The sequence below is a fragment of the Nelumbo nucifera genome, chromosome 6 (assembly GCF_055504915.1).
Source record: "Nelumbo nucifera cultivar China Antique chromosome 6, China Antique-T2T, whole genome shotgun sequence".
Taxonomy (NCBI): domain Eukaryota; kingdom Viridiplantae; phylum Streptophyta; class Magnoliopsida; order Proteales; family Nelumbonaceae; genus Nelumbo; species Nelumbo nucifera.
The window spans coordinates 20,573,487-20,593,971 of record NC_142654.1 but is presented as its reverse complement, the minus strand read 5'-3'; the positions used below and the strand labels follow the sequence as shown (position 1 = coordinate 20,593,971).

The 20,485-nt window shown below is 38.3% G+C and overlaps 1 protein-coding gene across 1 annotated transcript in view; it reads right to left on the bottom strand.

The window, feature by feature from the left end:
• Nucleotides 1-19,231, bottom strand: part of LOC104608414 (serine/threonine-protein kinase 12) — a 41,499-nt gene extending 22,268 nt beyond the window's left edge. Inside the window, exons 1-8 of the mRNA XM_010274400.3 lie at nt 18,478-19,231; nt 17,618-17,692; nt 17,433-17,528; nt 14,502-14,587; nt 14,201-14,321; nt 11,850-11,929; nt 7,679-7,741; nt 7,408-7,526 (exon numbers count right to left, since the gene is read on the bottom strand). Coding sequence (XP_010272702.1) covers nt 7,408-7,526; nt 7,679-7,741; nt 11,850-11,929; nt 14,201-14,321; nt 14,502-14,587; nt 17,433-17,528; nt 17,618-17,692; nt 18,478-18,804 — 967 coding nt within the window. The 5' untranslated portion in view covers nt 18,805-19,231. The remainder of the gene's footprint in view (nt 1-7,407; nt 7,527-7,678; nt 7,742-11,849; nt 11,930-14,200; nt 14,322-14,501; nt 14,588-17,432; nt 17,529-17,617; nt 17,693-18,477) is intronic.
• Nucleotides 19,232-20,485: the final 1,254 nt, after the last annotated feature.

The window sequence follows — 20,485 nt, the reverse complement described above, 5'->3', positions numbered from 1 at the left end:
TCCTGACCTTTTGTAATCTGTATTTGGGAGTATTTCTACTCTCTTTTTGGCTATAGGTGGGCTTCTCCTTAAGATGTGGTTGGTGTTAGAATGTTAGAGTGATGTTCGGCCGATAAGAGATCTTATTAGCCCATTCCTATGTTTAACTTATCTTGTAACTGGGCTTGTGTTAATGGGCCTAATCCTGTTTAATGATTTAAGTCATCTGGGTGTCCCATCACTAATCAGGGGCATCCCAGTAATTACTTGTATCTTGTACTATATTCATCTATAAATAAAGGATTAGTCGACGGGATAGTACAGTTCGACATTCTCTTCAGTTCTGTGGTTCTCTTCTCTTCCTTGCTACTTCGAGTATAACTCTTCAGATTACATGGTATCAGAGCATTAGCTCCTTCCTGGTTTCAGCAGGCGCACTCTCTTCTCTTGCTGTCTTTTCATCTTCTCTCTTCCTTTTCTGGGTTGCTGCAGTGAAGACCTAGGAGTGTAAGAGAGTAAAGCAAGTTCGAACCTAGGGTTTCTCTTGGTTGTAGGACTCAAGGGAATTAAGACCCAGAAGTAGATGTCCTACTAGATTATCTCCAGCAAATAGTAGTTATTGGGCTACTAAGAGAGGTCTGTATAGGACAGACCTAGTTGAGGACTGATTTCAGCAGTCCTAGCACTAGCCGAAAGGGGGAGAGCTTCCTCTACAGTTGCAGCTTCGTGCTCCAGCAAGACTTGCGCAGAACAAGTGGTAAAGACTTAGCCTTCTCTACAGTTGCATCTTCGTGCCCCAGCAAGACTTGGGCAGAACTGTGGTAACTTCAGTTACAGATTTTCTTCAGGTCGGTTATCAGTCCTACTTTGTGAACTTCAGTTACTGCACTGCACAGTTACTTCAGGTTGCAGAACAAGCCCTAACTGAAGTAACTTCAGTTACTAGGACTGTGAACTGGTTCAGTTACAGCCCTGTACTTGCTACTTCGGCCAGTCCTAAACAGCACTGCACAGTACCCGAACTGTGAACACTTCTACCAGCACTGTGAACACTGTGACCACTTCGGCCAGTCCTAAACAGAACCACCTACAGCATTGTGAACAACTCTTGGACTGAAGTCAGGATGTCCTCACTATCCGGTGAAGTTTCCTCTAGAGATAACAGACCTGTTACAAGGTCCTCAAACCTGGAAAACCCTAATTTGCACAGCTTGCAGATTACAAGTGTGCTGCCAGATGAGTATAACTTCAGAGAGTGGTCTGTCTCAGCAATGCTGTTCATTACCTCTCGTGACCTCACAGGCTATTTGGATGGAGACAAGAAACAACCAGAAATTGGCAGTCCTGAATACACTGTGTGGCGCAAGGAAAATGCCACAGTCATGTCTTGGTTGCTGGCCTCTATGACTCCTAGGGTGGCCAAAACTGTTCATCACTTCCCTACAGCTGCTAAAATTTGGGAGAAAGTATCTAAGACATATGGCCAAAAAAAGAACAATGCTAGAATCTACAGGCTGAACCAAGACATTGCAGCCCTAAGGCAAGGAGACATGTCCGTGGCAACCTACTTTGCAACATTGGAAGGCTTCTTGGAAGAGCTTGACCACCATTTGATTTTGGATTGGGAAAATGCTAATGATAAGGGGAGGCATGATAAGTAGATTGAGGAGGGCAGAGCCTTCAAGTTTCTGGCGGGTTTTGACCCTGTATATGAAGGTATAAGGTCACAGATTCTAGGGAGAGATGAATTACCTGAGCTTCACCATGTCTATTACCTGGTGAGGAATGAAGAAGTAAGGAGAAAGGAGATGCAAATTGACTCGCAGACACAGTCAACAGAACTACCTGGAGAACATTCAGCCTTAGTCTTCACTAAGGGGAATAGATTTTCAGACAAAAAGTCCCTCAAGTGTACACATTGTGGTGGTGAGAAACACACAAAGGAGAAATGTTGGGTCCTGTACCCTCATCTGAAGTCAGCTGCTCTGAGAAAGGGCAAAAGGCAACATAAAGGCCACACAGCAAGTGGGAATCTTGCCACCAACAACAATAGTGACAACTCACAGAGTATTCAGACAGTGTCATCTTCCACCGCAAGGCAGGCTGCCGACTCCTCTGGACCAAGTACTTTGGGCTTCACAGCTAGTGAGGTAGAGGTTCTCAGTCGGGCATTAGCCCGTCTGACGAACAATTCTTTAGCTTCCACCTCTCTTGCCAAATCAGGTACAGCCTCTGCATTTAGTGCATCTAGTTCCATTAATTCTACCTCTTGGGTGATTGATTCCGGAGCCACTGACCATATGACACATATGTCCTCCTTATTCTCCACATATCATTTGTTGTCTGGCCAGGATAAGATGAGAGTAGCTGATGGGTCCCTCTCCACCATCTCTGGAAAGGGGGTGGTTGACCTAAGCAAGGATCTCTCTCTTAAATCAGTCCTACATGTTCCTAGTCTTACCTCAGATCTGTTGTCTGTTTCAAAGCTTACAAAAAACTTGAACTGTAGTATAACTTTCTTTCCTTCTCATTGTGTCTTCCAAGACAGATTGACGAGGAGAACGATTGGGAGTGGTCATGAGTATGGGGGCCTCTACTATTTTGATGAAGATGTCAGCTCAGCCATGCAAGCTTCTATTACTAGTCCGGAAAGTGTGGATTTAACAGCTACGCTGCACTTGTGGCATGCTAGGCTAGGTCATTTGTCCTTTTCTTCCTTAGCAATGTTGTTTCCCGAATTATGTAAGGCATTCCGAGTCAGAGTTTAATTTGTGATGTGTGTCAAATGTCAAAACAATGTAGATCAATGTATCCAATTTCTAGTAATGAAATTCAAGCCCCTTTTGACTTGGTTCATTCTGATGTTTGGGGTCCTTCACCCATTGTTTCCATTGATGGCTTCCGTTACTTCATCAGCTTTATTGACCATTATTCTCAGTGCACTTGGATTTATCTGTTGAAAGGACGTGAAGAAGTTCCCCGGATAACTATGATGTTTTGCAAGATGGTTGAAACACAATTTGATAAAAAGATCAAGCAATTCCGTTCAGACAATGCAGCTGAATACTTTGAAAGATCCCTGAACTCATTCATGGAAGATGCAGGCATGTTACATCAATCATCATGTGCTTACACCCCTCAGCAAAATGGGGTCGCTGAGCGCAAGAACAGGCATCAATTGGAGACAGCTCGAGCCCTTCTTTTCCAGCACAATGTGCCCAAGCAATATTGGTCTCAAGCTGTTCTCACTGCATCATACCTGATAAATCGGATGCCATCTAAGGTACTGGGTATGAAGACCCCTTTCTCTGTTTTGTGTCCCACTCTTCCAGAATTTCCTCTTCCCCCGCGGGTTTTTGGTTGTACATGCTTCATACATGTGAAAGATCCAAAGAAGACCAAACTGGATCCTAAGGCTACAAAGGGAATATTTTTGGGGTACTCTCCTACGCAAAAGGGGTATAAGTGTTATGATCCTGTCTCCAAGAAAAAATGTCACCAGGGATGTAGTCTTTTTTGAGTCTCAACCCTATTTCCAGTCTTCTCAGAATCCTCTTCAGGGGGAGAGTAGTGGGTTGGAAGAGGATTCTCATTCTCCCTTCTTTTTTGTTCCCATTTCATCACCTTCCACTACTACTAGCTGTAACATTCCGGGTCAACCTAGTGAGACTTTCACTGTGTCAGTTGCTTCTCCAGATTCGGCTGATGCTTCTAAAGGTTCCAGTAAACAAGAGAAAGAGATACTTACATACAGTAGAAGGAAGAAGGCCCCTCAACCTCATGATTGCAACCAGTTGAACTCAGATCAATCTGTCTCTGCAATCCAAGGTAATTCTGATTCACTCAATTCAGATTTGGATCTTCCTATTGCTCTCCGTAAGCCTGTTCGTTCTTGTACCACTCGGCATCCCATAGCCGATTATGTTTCTTACTCACACTTATCCCCTGCCTATCAATCCTTTGTGTCTGCTCTTTCCTCTATATGTGTCCCTTCCAGGTATTCAGAGGCGGCATCTGATCCAAGGTGGAAAGAAGCCATGAATGAGGAGATGAAAGCCCTAATGAAAGCAAGGACATGGGAATTGGTGAACCTGCCAGAAGGGAAAGGCACTGTTGGGTGCAAGTGGGTATTCACAGTAAAGCACAGGGAAGATTGGTCAATTGAGAGGTACAAGGTCAGACTCGTGGCAAAGGGATTTACACAAAAGGAAAGAATTGACTATAAGGAAACCTTTGCCCCAGTAGCAAAGCTCAACACAATCAGGGTTGTACTGTCACTAGCAGCAAAATTCTCTTGGGAACTTCATCAATTGGATGTGAAGAATGCCTTCCTAAATGGTAATCTTCATGAAGAGGTATTCATGGAACCCCCACCTGGATATGATGTTGGAAAGAAGGTATGTAAACTAAGGAAAGCATTATATGGTTTGAAGCAATCTCCCCGGGCATGGTTTGAGAGACTTTGTTTGGCCATGAAGAAAGTAGGGTACACTCAGAGCAGTGCAGATCATACATTGTTTACAAGGAGACAAGATGACAAACTTACAGCACTCATTGTGTATGTGGATGATATGGTGATTACTGGAAATGATGTGAGAGAGATGAAGAGGCTGAAGATGTTCTTAGCTTCAGAATTTGAGATCAAAGACCTGGGAAATCTGAGATACTTTCTTGGAATTGAAGTTGCTAGATCAAGAGAAGGAATCTACATATGTCAAAGAAAGTATGTGTTAGATCTCCTAGAGGAAACAGGCATGATGGGGTGCAGGCCAGCAGACACTCCAATAAAACCAAGCCATAGATTACAAGAATCAATGGGTGAGGAATACTGTGATAAGGAAAGGTACCAAAAGTTGGTAGGAAAACTGATATACTTATCCCTTACTCGGCCAGACACTGCCTATGCAGTGCATGTTGTCAGTCAATTCATGCACTCACCAAAGACCCCTCATATGAGAGCAGTGGAAAGAATCCTCAGATACTTGAAGACTTGCCCAGGGAAAGGAATTTTATTTAGAAAAAACAGCAGACTTGAAATTGAAGCCTACACTGATGCTGATTGGGTTGGGTCTGTTGGAGACAGAAAATCAACCTCAGATTACTGTACATTCTTAGGAGGAAACCTAGTCACATGGTGTAGTAAGAAGCAAAATGTTGTGGCTAGATCAAGTGCAGAAACAGAATACCGGGCTATGGCACACGGGGTTGCTGAACTCTTATGGCTCAGGACTCTCTCCTTAATGAGCTTGGTATCAAGACTGAGGGTCCTCTCAAGCTGTATTGTGATAATAAAGCTGCTATCAACATTGCCAACAATCCTGTGCAGCATGACAGGACAAAACATATTGAAATTGATCGACACTTTGTCAGAGAGAGAATTTTTTCAGGAGAACTCTGTGTGCCTTATACTCCATCAGAGATGCAGATTGCAGATGTATTAATTAAAGGGCTGGCATCAACGAAGTTCAGGGACATACTTGGCAAGGTAAACATGATTGATATTCATGCTTAGCTTGAGGGGGAGTGTTAGAATGTTAGAGTGATGTTCGGCTGATAAGAGTTCTTATTAGCCCATTCTTATGTTTAACTTATCTTGTAACTAGGCTTGTGTTAATGGGCCTAATCCTGTTTAATGATTTAAGTCATCTGGGTGTCCCATCACTAATCAGGGGCATCCCAGTAATTTCTTGTACCTTGTACTATGTTCATCTATAAATAAAGGACTGGTCGACTGGATAGTACAGTTCGACATTCTCTTCAGTTCTGTGGTTCTCTTCTCTTCCTTGCTACTTCGAGTATAGCTCTTCAGATTACAGTTGGCATTTTTTATCCTTAAGGCAACCAAAGAAAGGGTAGAGTATCTGTCGATCCATTTGTTGTCCTTTTAACCCACCCAAATGTATAGTTAAAACTCTTACCAAGAAGGTCAATCTCCCTGAATGCAAATCTATGCTTCCAAGGTGCTGAGTTTACTTGCTTAGCCCAAGAGATGACCAATAGTGAGTCCCCTTCCACTTCCAATTCTCTAGATTCTAATTTTACTGCTAATTTCAAGCCTTGTAAGAGTGTCATTATCTCTGCCTTAACCGAGTCTCCATACCCAATTGGTCCTGAGAACAAATCCACAACTTCTCCATGATGATTTCTAAAGACTTCCCCTATTCATGGCTTCCTGCCCTCCTAGGGTTTCCAAAGGAGCTACCATAAAAGTTTAGCTTCAATTTATTTAGCCCTAGAGGTTTCCAATCCATCTTGATAATTTCTTTATGTGTTTCCATTTGTGCCACTTCCTTCCATTTCCTTATTATGTCATTTGTTGAGACTTCTTTGAAGGTACCAGCAGTTTTTACCCGATGTGTAGATCTGATTTTTGTTGTTTCAATTACCTCCTCCTTAGATCTACTCTTCTCATTGAAAATCCTTTGATTTCCTTCTTCCCAAATGGTCCAAACCACAGCTGCTCTTGTTACCCTCCATAAGCATTTTGCCCTTTTTCTGTTGCCGCAAGAAATTGGAACTAAATAAGAATCACATCTTGTAGGTGATCTCATCTGCAGCTAAAGAGTGAAGAGAAGTAATCCTAAATGCAAGACACAAAAGAGTGGGAAATTAGTAAATGAGGAAGGGTCTCACCACTAGCCAAACAGAGAATACAAACATGAGGGGAGAGCACTTAACTAGCTTTCTTTTCTGTAGCAAGTTTGCAGGTGTTTGGGAAGAAAGAAATGGGAGAACCTTCAATGGAAAGAGCAGATCTTTGGACGAGGTAATTGATACCATTAACATAAAGGTTGCACATTGGGCAAGAACCTTAGAAAGCTTTAAAATCTTCTCTGTGAATGACTTCTTTGGAGCTTGGACAGAAGTGGCACACTCCTCTAGAGAAAAAAGACAAAGATAAAGTGGAAACCTCTTGAATGAAACAAGATACAACTGAAACTTTGATGGAAGCTCCTGTGGTAATCCGGGAATGGTAGGGATATGTGGTGTTTCAGCAGGATAGTAGCTTTATATTCAGGACCTATTGGCATGGAAAATTCTCTGAAAGCTGAACTATTGGCTCTGCTGAACTATTCAGACAGATGGACGTGGAAGGGGATTCAAAGCTGGTTGTTTCTTGGACTAATTGTAACAGAAACATTTCGTGGACTCTCAGGCATGCATTTAGGGAAGTAAAGCATTGCAAAGGATATTAATGCTGACTTTAAATGCGTAGGAAGGACTGCAAATGGCTTCAATGATTCACTGGCTACGCAAGGGGTAATGAGGCAGCAATTGTTTTGGGCAGATACGTATTCTGGGGTTTAGTCTTTTGGGTTGGCAGTCCTGCCTTTATGTGTACCAATCTCATTTCCCGTTTATAATAATAAATCTTCCATTTTCTTATCAAAAAATATCATAAATTATGTCATAAAGCAATTAACTTACATGAAGTGTCTTCATATGTTAGAGGTCTATCTTCTTTAACTGTCTTTGCAACTTTCAGCAATTTACTAACTCCAAAATCTGCAACTTTCAGATGTCCAGAATCATCCCGAAGTATATTTCTGTTATCTTACTCATAAGACATGCAAGAAATTTCCAATAGCTTCAGGCCATCCAGGTAAATAATTAATACATACTGAAAATCTCAAACCAGGAATGAAAATTGACATCTACATGAGAGGGGAGCAGAGGAAAATGTAACATGAGAACTTACGAAGGTTCAAGATCACGGTGAATTATTGCTTCTGGTTTATGCTCATGCAAGTAATTCATCCCCCTAAAATTAGCCAAGACATTTGAAAAATGGTGAGATAGCAATCAAAACATCTTTCAAGTTCCCAAACAATGTATCCCACAAGCCATAGTTTTAGAAAGATGGTAAAACCAACTATTCAAGCATGTATTGCTTATATTCAACGACACCAACACTATCAATTGCAGATTCTGCAGCATTAGAACCATACGCCATGATTTTTAAGCCAAGCAAAATGAATCATCAGATTCAATTGGATAAGCTAATTACATGCCAATTCTGAGTCAAAAGAATAAGATTCAAAATCAGCTGAAAGTTTTGTCACTAGAGGAATCAATCAGGTCTGGAGCTTACTAACTAAAAACTTTTTAATTGTTCCAAAGATAATTTATAAATGAATATTCTAGTTTTCCTTTTTCTCTTCTATCCCTAAGTTGTTACTGATTACTGAAAGAGTTTCTCGAGGAATCACAAGGAACACAACCAACATAACGGAATAGTAAACAATATCAGATTTTTACCTTTATTGGTTTGTATTAGAGAATTATTGTTCACATCTAAAATGATTACGAGGTTGTTTAAATATTTATAAATCAAAATTCAAATATTCCTTCTCAAAATTAGGGATAGACATATATTGGATTTGGCTCTTGACTCCACAACCAAAATGGGATGTCTCTTTATCCACATTGTCGCTTCTAATTGGTAAATTAAATAACTTAGTATTCATTTCAGTGAATTGTAACTCATCCTGAAATCCTGTCATAACAAATTAAAGGGTCAAGCCAATGCTTCACTCTGGCCTATCTTATTTTAGATTGCAATACATTCTAAAAATTTTTTCAGCTTTTTTAAAGCATTCAAAGCTTAGGCATATTTTTAGTACCATAAAGAGGACTGATATTATTTGTTTTAACCGTGTAAATTTATGGATACAGAAAAGGAGATAGTGCCATGGTGAGCTTCTTAATACCACTGCAAAATTATCGTGAAATGTTCTCTGATGGTTTTCACACATTGATATGGCTTTTTTTTATAACTGTAGAATTTTTTATGAACAAATGGTGTTTTTATTAAATGGATATAGAAATAGTACAATCACCCTAAGAGGAGGCACGAGATGTTATCTCTCCTTAAAGATGATTCCAATCCCACTCTTCTTAGATTACAGTTTACAAAGTAGCCCAAAACAGAGAAACCCTTGAATCCCCTTGTTTAGCTAGAGAATCTACTATGGCATTGGCCGATCTGCTAACCAACTGAAATCTAACTGGCATGTTCTTCTAAGCCATTTAACTTTTTTTGAGGATATCCATGTAACCCCAAACAACAGCATCCGGGTCCGACAGCCATCCCACTACTACCTTAGAGTCTCCCTCAATTATCAAATTATTCACTCCAAGTTGGTTGGCAATCTGTAATCCTTGTACCGCAGCTAGTAACTCAGCCCTTGTAGAGTCTCCAAATGCCACTGGACCTGAAAATAAGAAAAGAATGTTACTATCCTTATTCCTGAAGATCCCTCCTATGCCCAAAGGTCCTGGATTGCCTTGATTGCTCTCATCAAAGTTCAACTTTATAACCCCCTCCAGAGGGGGTAACCACTTTGCTTGTGTTTTATTTTTTTGGAGGAAGTGGAAGCCACTGCTAACCAACTCCTTCAAAGGTCATCACTACAGTAATCCACAAATAGATCAGTAGTTTTTAACCAAAGGATTGCCCTTGCCAGTATACACTCCTTTATTTAGCATGGCTTCTCTCCTTAGCTTGGAATATTCTAGCATTCCTTTCCTCCCAAATGGTCCATAAGAGAGCTTCCCTGATACGTTAGTTTCCCTCTCTTTGTTGGCCACCCAAAAGTAGACAGGTAAAAAAGCAGATTTACTTCAGATGGCAAGTTCCACCTACACCCAAACAACGTAAAAACCCAATTCCAAATATCTGCAATGAAGGATCAGGAAATCAGTAGGTGACAACATTCATTCTACACTTTACATAAAGTACACCAGTTGGGGGGGCAAGCATAAATAAGGTCTCTTCTTTAGCAAGTTATCCACAATATTGATTTTATCGTATTAAACTTCCTAACAAAAACCAGCTATTTTAGGTGGAATAGGCCTTGACCAAATTTCTTTAACTGCAAACATCGAAGAGGATGTAGTGGAGAAAAGAGACTTAAAGGATGAACAAGAGAAGGAGCCAGCTTTTTTATTAATTAAATATCAATAACAAGAGAATACAAGCATGCTAAACATGCCAAACAGAAGCATGAGGTGCATCCTCACACACAAAATATTACAAATGAACCCTATTCACCCTTTGCTTAGCTAGAGTGTCTGCCATCCCATTTGCCGATATCCTTTCTCATTGATCCCCACAACTAGGGGTGTTAATTGGACCAGATTTGGTCCAATTCGATCTGGTCCACTATGAATCCATTACAAATGGACCAGGTCCAATCCAATGAATACTTCAAACTATTTTGGAGTGGTCCAATTCAATGTCTAGACCGTTCGATCTTTCAAATTGGTTTTAATTTAGATTTGTTCCAATCCAAACCTGGTCCATTGACACCTGTATTCTTATCTTCTATCAATGGACCAGATATTGGTTCAATTTGATCCAATCCAATATAAATCCATTGTGGATGGACCAGGTCCAATCCAATCCAATAAATACTTTGGACCATTAAGTTTGGACTGGTCCAGTTCAATATGTCTTATTGGTCTGTCCAATCCGTCCAAATTGTTTTTGATTTGGATGGAATCCAACCCAAAACTGGTTTATTGAACCCCTACTCACAACCACATTGGTAATTACCCACTTGAATCTCTTAACGTCCTCTCTATATGTCCATATTATTGTGTCCAGGTCCTTTATCCAGCATACAACCAGCTTAGAATCCACTTCAATAATCAATCTGTCAAAGTTCAAATCTCTTGCTAACTATACCCCTTGTAACATTGCCTGAAACTCTCTCTCTCTAATGGAATATCCTAATCCAGTTGAACCCAAGAATAATGCAATGACATATTCCTCTTAATTTCTGAATGCTCCTATTCCAGATGGTTCCAGGTTTCCTTGACAACTTCCATCAAAAGTCTAATTTTAGAAAGCCTTCTTCAGGCGGTGAACAAACTGAGGAAACCTTTTTCTTGTTTGCTGAACTCTTTGCCACAACTTCCCAATTCCTCCATAAGTCATCATAAGAAATTTGAGAAAAAACGTCTAAGGTTTTAACCCAATGTAAACCCTATTCAAAATGCAGTTCATCAATGCACCCTCACTCCTTTCCTTCTCAGGAAAGAGTTTTTCATTTCTCTCCTCCCAAATCATCCAAACGACTGCAGCCCTTACACATCCCCACATTGATATGCATAGTTTATATGCTTACATACATAATGCATGAACATTTATGTATCTAGCTCAGTACTAGCAAACATGGAGAAAACCATTTAATTTGCAACTTATAAGATAGAGGTCCATTGCTTATGCATGACGCTGCCAGTGTTTTAAAAAATGACCCGGAGGCTGAACCATTTTTGCCAACAAGTCACAGGTCAGCAGTTCAACCATCCAGGTCGGACAGGTCAGACTATTCTACATGTAATATATGTATTATTTTATGACTAATTTATATTTTCATTTCAGTTTTTCATTTTTTGATAATTTTCAGTTTTTAGTATTTATTTTTTTATTTATAAAAATGCTAAAAATTTGGATTTGAGGCTAAAAAGGGTTTTTTAGCAAAAATAGTGGGGCAGCACCTCGGAATGCATAGATCTCGTTAAGTTACCCAAAATCAAAAAGATCACCCCAATCAACCAACCGGGCACAAAGTTATGGCCTCCAGAAATTTTGATACACATGTAATTTGTAACCTGTGACCCGGTGACTGGGTCAAATGGGTCAACTGTTCAACCACCCAGGTCAGATGGGTTTTGATCAAGTCAATGGTATTTGGTCAATTTCCCACTTCTAGAAAAAACAGACCCAGAAAACTGTCCAGGTGACAGTTTTTTTTATATTCTCAAAAAAGAAAACTGCCCAGGTGATGGTTCAAACAATTCAACCATCCAGGTCAACAGCGGGTTAAAAACATTGGATGCTCCATATAAACCAGTGAATATACCTTGCAATGTCAAGTGCGAATCTGATTGCTGTCATTGGCTTCAATGCTCCTTTTCTTTTCAAGAATGCACGAAGATCACCCTGCACCACACCCAGGATGAGGTAAAGAATAAAAAGACTGGTGTTGTTTTCTGCATTCAGAAAGAAAAACGAAAACAAACTTGAATATCCCTTTTCTTTCCACAATTTACATCCATGCTTATGAGAAATGTCAATTCTCCAATGCTTCTTAAAAACACTATTTATAAACATAAGCACAAAATCATTAACCAACAAATCCAATGCAAAGCTTTTTATTTCTTTTAAGTCAATAAGAGGGATGTTTTAATAAAGAGAAGACAATTGTAATGTTTGTTGAAAATAAATGCTACTTAAGTACTTATCTACAAGTTTACACAACTCTTGATTTTCTTTGTCCTATAGACAGGATGAGACCCATAAAAAGCAATGTCCAATTTTGCATTTAGTGTCTTTTCATGGACCCGACTATGTATTTAGTACAAAGAATACAAAAGTTGCATAAACTCATTATTTACCAGCATTCGACATATATTGAAACAGTGGCACACATATGGTCTTCATAAACTGCATGAAGTACTGTGGAAGCTTCCACCATTCAGCTTTCTTTTTTATTTCTCTTTTTCATTGGCAATTCAGTTCCTTTCAGATTTTACAAAAATACAAAAGTTGCTAGTCAGCCTCAAGGAAAGTATCAACAATTGTATCAACTTTTAAGCTTCCATTACTTGAACACAAAATCTCAAAACATGAAACTCTTACACCTCAACCAGTAAACCAAATAACTAATTATGTTTGAACTTCCAAATATAAGATTTTATATGAGTACGACATATATTAGTATAAAGTATTGATTACCAAGATTTTGCCATTATTAAACATTAAAGATGTCTACTTAATATTTATTAGAATATAGAAATGTTGGATTAACTATTATTTAATTTAGACTAAAATCAATTAGAGCTGCAAATTCAAAATCCAATCTAATTAAGGCAATCTAAATTTAATCAAGTTATAATTGGATCGAGCATGGAACTACCCCTCCTCTTTTGTCCCTTTTCTTTTGCTTTTACAACAGACATACTAGTTAGTTATACCCACAATATTATAATAAGAAACTTGCTTTATAGTTTTTTTCTCCCAGATGGACACCGTGTCACCTAGATGGGCACCCTCTTGATATAACTTATGACATTTAGGCTAGCCCCTCCCCCCTCCAAGGGTGCTTTGTCACCTAAGCAGAGTCTTACATTATACCTTGACAACAATGGATTAAATAGCAACAGAAATAATTCATAATTCATTAATTAAAAACGCCAGCCAACTCACAAATAGAGCAGCAAGCCAAGAAATATAAGTGAAGCTCCATATAATGGAGCACTAGACGGCAACAACGGAAACAACACAATACATGAAAAAGAGTAACAATTACAAGTTGTTACAAAGTGCTCCCAAGCCATGGACAACCCCATTCTACATGACTTCTTAGAATCCCAGCCCTTGCTAAAGAATCAGCTAAACTGTAGGCACTCCTTGGCACCCAACTGAATGACCTATTCAAAATGGTTGCCACAGATTGCACCCATCTCACCATCGGCTAAATCTTCCAAGGAATTATTTATAAACTATGAGCACAGATTGAGAATACATTCAAAGAGGGATAAAACCACTTATCTCTCCCCTAAAAAAAAAAAAAAATAAAAACTTTCCTTTTTCTTATAATTGTGCCCAAATGAGTTGATCTCTCCCCACCCCAAAAGTGTGTGTTAATAACTTTTAATACATTGGGGTGGAAGTGAATTTCAAAGGGGGTAAGAAGAGATGCCAATGCTTTATTACCCTGACACTTTAAAGTTGCATTGACAGAAATACTTTAAAGTATGGGTAAAATAGGCAAATCTGGGTCAGATGAAATTCAATTCCCCCCTACCTATATTATACATGGATCAGATGTCAACCTTGTGATAGTTGTATTAGGGTTCACCCCTTTCAACTTGAATCTCAATGCAACTTTAGCATCATTTATCGGGGGAAAAGTAATAGGAACAAAGATGAATCATGTATAATTTATTTCAAATTTACAAGTCTGGACTTCTTAAATCAGAAGTTGAAGATGAGAAAGAAAAAAGTGATAGTTGATGCCTTCAGATGAATTTTAAACAGGCAATGCAAACAAATAGTTGTGAAGATAAAAGAAACATTGCTATCACCTTCAAAAAGATTTTGGTAGGAACACCCAAGATTCAAAAGATGACCAATCAATGGAAATTTCAGTAGTCAATGCTTTAAGTTTAAATTAATCCTAGCACCAGTAACTCAAATAGAAAGGAAAACCTTGGGTAAATATTCAGTGACAATCATCATTGGACTACTCTGTGTTACAGCACCCAGAAACTGGACCACATTTGGATGTCGTATCTTCTGAAGCAATGTGAGCTCATCCCTAAATGCCGTTCTGTAAAACCAACAGACACCAAATTGGTAAAGATATTTTTTTTTATCAGTAACAGTGAAATTTTATTAATGATAAAAATCAGGTTTACAAAGGAAATTGGTAAAGATAGTAATGAAACAGCCAATCAAAAAAGATAAATAACGAAACATTTTTAATCCACCCATAGCGTGAGCAACCTACACTTTATCTTCATCAGTTATCACATCATCCCCAAGCTTTTTGACAGCAACTTGGGTTCCACGCCATATTGCAATACGGAAGGTTCCCTGTGACATATAATATATAAATGTAATAAAATTATAAAATAAGCAGCCAAAGACAATAGTGATATGGCTAAAACATTAATCCTTTTCACATTGAACAATTTATTTGGACTGAAATGCAAGAAAAAAATAACCAAACAACTTTGATCACGTGCTCAACTGCAAAACATCAAGGTAAACCTTACAAAATTTCTAGACACAGATAAAAAACATAAAGGGTAGGACATTTGTGGAATATGCAGACCAGAAACTCCAGTATGTGTAATACTATTATTGGTATCAGCAACTTCTTAGTTACATAAGTAAAGCAATATTCACATAAAGAAGCATATTAAACATTTAAACTGCCTGCTTGATTTTTCCTTTTTTCCCCTGGCAACTGTTTGTACAGTATCATATCAAAACAATAAGAAATGATATGGACTTATTTCCAACATAGTTGTCAAGGCGATGCCTAGGCGGGCGCCTCACCTAGGCGACAAGGCGCCCTTTGAGGCTTGCCTCACCTAATCGCCTAGCAGTTTTTCTACTTCCTACTATAAAATACTATTTTATTCATTCTTCTTTGAGATTATAATTATAAAATAGACATCATTAAACTAAAATAATCATTTTGTGTGTTTATATACTAATTTCTTTTTATTATTTTCTTATTTATTAGGGTTTAATCAACACAAACATTGCTAAATGCTGTATTGAACCCTCAAAGACTTAAATGCTTCTACTACTACTACTACTACTACTACCAATACTTTTTATTTTCTTCTTTTCCTATAACAAAAATAAGGGTTCGGCCCCTATATTTTTTGAATTTTATTTTCCTTCTTCCTTTTCTTCTCATGAATATGTTGATTTTCTATACTTTAATATGAAAGTTGTACTTTTCTTATGAAAATCAGGAATAATTATTAAAGAAATATGGTTATGGTACCTAGGGAACTACCCTAGGATCTATGTTTTTAACATAAAAAATCCATCGCCTAGGCGACAAGGCGCCCCCCAGTCGCCTAGCCTTGCCTTGGCGCCTTGAAAACTATGATTTCCAATTGTCAGTAGACTAATGGACATTCTGCTCCAATAATGCATTATTTGCAGGTTACAAATAAAGACTATAAGGTATTGCAATTTTCCAGTTTGAAAATGAAAATGATGCATAATTGCATACTCAAAGAATCATGAGTTAGAACAGTCGAAAATTCAGGTAAGCCCAAAATTGTGAATCAAACTTCCACCAAGAATGTCACAACTAACAAGTTATAAAACATTAAGAGAAAAGGTCAACTGGAACATGGAACAGCATGGATCATCAAAATTACAAGAGAACTCCATGTTCTTAAAAAAGAATAACATCTTGTCAACACATCAATTAATAACATATGAGAATGGGTACGGATTATGAGGCACTTTATTGACTCAGATATGAGCCACAGTATGCAGAAACCAAATTACAAGATGGCTGGAAATTATAAAAATGTAAGGTAAAACAAAAGAAAAGAACTTCTGAAACCAATTTGCATGCCAGGAAGCTCATAAGAAGTTTCTGAGATGTGCAACCAGCAATGAACTTACGCTATGTTTGGTTTGAAGGAAAAGTTGGGGAAAGGAAGGGAAAGGTAGGGAAACATATACAAACCTTGTATAGGTTTCCCTATCTTTCCCTACTTTTTTTCTTCAAACCAAACACAGCCTTAGACCAGACAGTTTTACCCAGGGTTCAATTTTTCAATATGATACGCCTGAACAGGGTTCAAATTTTCGATATGATACACCCTGTATCAGGCGTATCATATCGTATCGTATTGGGAGCTGTCCAAAACCCCAAATACAAGGTGTTTCAGACTTTGACCATTTTCAGGGGGTAGGCATGCTTAAAACCAACCCCCTGGTGCAATTTTGAGAAAAAAAAAGAAAGAAAAAAACTAAAAAAGCAAAGTTATTAAGTAGTGAAACACCTGATATGCCTGTTTGTGCATATCGGGTGTATCGATACCTTAAACCATGGTTTTACCCAAACCTGTTGCAGTCCTGGTCAACTAGTAAAAGCGTGTTTGCCGTGTAGGTCAATTTAGCACTTACAGAGTTCTACTTTAGATTAGCGTGGATCTTATTTCTTCACTATAGATTGAGGACAGACCAGCTATCAGTGATTTACAGGGTGATATAACCTGGCAAGTGACAATTCTAAGCTACAATGGTTGAAACAAGCCAATCACATAAGCCAAACATCATATGAGACAAAAATGCTGAATAACTTTTCCAGACAAATAAAAATCAAGAACCCGTCAGACTGTAGGATGATGTCAAAGCCAATAACAGGTTGAACATATTTTTTATTACTCCAGTGGGATAGCATAGTGAAATTTACAATGGTTATCATGGAATAACCAAAACTGAGTAGACATATCCGTACCCCCATTAGGATAATAAAGCACAAGTTTATCGTTCAAATTATTCAATATTAAGATAATCAGTCATATTCTCCTGAATGTTATGCAGGATAGCAAGGGAAAACCCTGCCATTTGAAAATTTAGGGTTTGGTCCTGAGAGTCCCGTGATCAAAGAGGGGCAAGATTTTAAACAGAATTAACCATTATATTGAGTGAAGACTGAAGAGTTTTTTTAGATCAGCTCTTAGATATAAAACTCCTTCCTGGCCATTGACCATATGCATGCAGGCATTACACATACAAACTGAATATTCCTTGATCACAAAAGCCCATTCTAGTGAACAAAATAATGTAAAAACAACAGTAAGGACAGTAATAAGTTCTCTAACACTTTTAAACAACCATGAAAAGATAAACAAGTGTTAAATTAACAACTAAGAAAGAGAATAGGTCCAAGTACCTTAGTTATTTCAACACTGTTAGTAAAGTCAAGCTCTTTGGGGTCAATCTCATATTCTGGAACTTCGCGGGCATTGTAGACTTGCATAGGGGCCATCTGAAGTTATTTCAAGAATATTTTAAACACATACTCAAGTTGATTCGAATAATACATTCCAAGAGGATGATAAAAATTGCGACTCATACCAAAGGCTTTGCACCATATTTCTCCAAAAGCTTGATAACATCATGATATTTGTAATATATCGCATCTGCAAGAGGCTGTTTAAGGAATATTAAATTATAACGGAAGTATTTGCAAATCCAGCAAGATGATTTAATCTTTCATAGGACAACTTAAGCAAAAGTAAATTACTCCACAGGCATGGGAAGCTTAATAAGATAATTCTGTCTTCCAGAGGGAATAACAAAAATGAAGCTTCTTAAAAACAAGTAAACAACTCATTTGGTTCCAGCAAGATGATTTAATCTTTGCACTTAAATGTTGTATCATTTCCTAAAAGAAACCTTATCCAATTGAAGCTTCTTAAAAACAACTCATTTGGTTCCAGAATCAAAGTGAACCAATTACTAGGATTTAAGAAGAAGAGACACTCATATCAGATATATGTAATTTTACTGCAGCAGTCACACAAGAAGCAACACGCCCAATGGCATTTTAATGCCGAAGTTGCCACAAAAAAGACAAGTAGCTGATGCTTCTTTTGCCACCTCCACCTCCATAAATGAAAGAGAAAACATGGTCAACATTATTCATTTCCAGTCAAACTCCCAAAGCAAATTGCCATTCTTGTAGAAAGTAAATATATCAAAACTCTTGATGATAAGCCCAGCTCAAGTAAAATTAGGATACACAGGCTTACATATCGTGACTTAATTCAATTAACCCAAAAATAAATACAAAAAAAAAGAACATATTCCATGATATTATCAAGAAAATATCTTCATTTATTGGTCCTCGTAGTGTATAGTATATATTAATCATAATTAACTAAGAAAAAAGAAGTCATCCTGGTCGAGAAATCAAAAAAGTCGAATAAACATACTGTGCTGCCCCATCGATCCTTCGGATCTACAGCAGCGCCTCTGCGAAGCAACAATTCGACAACATCGGTACGCCCCTGGCAAGCAGCGATATGCAGAGCTGTCCTTCCATCAATGTCCTTGAAATTCACATCGACTCCTGAATCCAACAGTTCCTCGATCCCTTCAAGGTCACCTTCGTTGGCAAGATACATGAGCCGGAAAGTGGAATCAAGAACTTCCGGAATTTGTTCTTCTTCATGAGCAGCCATCGATTCATCGTCCCGTTCTAGTGGCTTAAGCGATGACTGCTTCCCCAGCATAAACCTCGCTTGCGTCATTGCCTCCATTTCCAAATAATCCAGCACAAAGAATCCCCCAAAATGCAACACCCTTCAACCCCAAATCCTCCCAAAATGGAATTCCAAATTCACCACTAAAACCCAAAATTCCACATTTTGCATCCAAATTTGAAAGACTTGAGCAAACAAAGAAGTGCCAAAAACCCCCCCAAAACCTCGACTTTTCCTATTAATTTAGGGTTTAACAGATCGAGTTGAAAATCAAAGAATCAAAGACGGGTTGGATAATAGAGAGAATCAAATTCAGTAATTTTTAACGGATACAGTCTGGATTCGAGGACACAGATGAGAAGAAGAGTTAAATTCGTCGATCGGTCGATGTCTGCAGTTCGACATATAAATACGACGAACAAGGGAAGTTTTATTTCCAAGAGAAGGTTACGCTTTTTTTCCTAATGACGAACACGTCCTCTGTATTGGGAAGTGTGGGGAAATATTCGCCTTTACAACAAAAGAAGATGGGATTTTTGAGAAAATGCAATCCTTCCTTCACGCTACTGCGAGGTGTGGTGGGATTGGCCGCGGGACTGGAAAGTGAAATGGATCATTGGATCTTCCGAAAGCGCGGAAATGGCTGCTAGCCGGCGTAAGTTGGGAGTTGTTAACCGATTTTTAACTAACGTGCACCGGTGTAATTCGGCGCCCACCAAAAAGGAGTCACGACTCACGAGGTTAATGACAATCTCAGTGGTGTGGTGTCCTCGTGAGTCGTGTGACTCGTAAGAGTTGTTACAAACTGACACGTCTTCAAATAGTTAATGATCAATTCATAGTGGGCCTGGAGCCTTATCCACACCCATATTTAACAAATGCCCTACCCAGCCCATCCAAGTTGCGCCTCCCTAGTTTGTGGGCATTTTAGTAATTTTAAGTTATAATATGGACTCTTGTGGAAAAATTTAAAAAAAAAAAAGGATTTGGGAGAGAGAAATGCTAAAATGGCAATGACAGCCCACCCATATTGTTGGGATATAAGGCTTGAATAAGGAGGAGGAACCTATGGGAATTTTCTTTTGAAAGTATTTGTTATTTAAGGGCCATGATAGTGAGATCCATCTATGAGAATTCACATTGGCTCCCCAAAGAACATGCCTCTACCATATCTCAACCATGAAACATTTCAACACAGGATCACAATAATCAATGCATTGAGAACATCCTTGTCTTTCTTGACAAGATATTTCCGATTATGGCTGTGATGGCTATTGGGACCTATCTTGGGACCCGACTCGATCTAAACTCATTTATGCAGGTTCACACCATTTTATAGTTAATTTTTTGTTTATATAACTAAAATGTACATATCTTCAGTTCTTTTCCTTGTTATATTTTATTGATTACTAATTTATTATATTTTATACATGTATGCAGGTACGTATGCGTGTACATATTTTTGGCATATAAATTTATTTTATATGTAAATATATATGCATCTATGTTTGGCATATAAATTTATTAATTAAGGAAAAACCTATGATGTTGTAAAGACGTGATATTAAAAGAGTTTTGATCAATCAAATCCATCTGTGAATTTTGATTGTGTATATACTTGCAGCCGATACTATAATTCTGCTTAAGCTTTTAACTAGTGTTGCATTATTTAAAACTTGTATTTAGGGGTGTCAATTGGACTGGATTTGGTCCAACCCAATGCAAGTCTATTACAAAT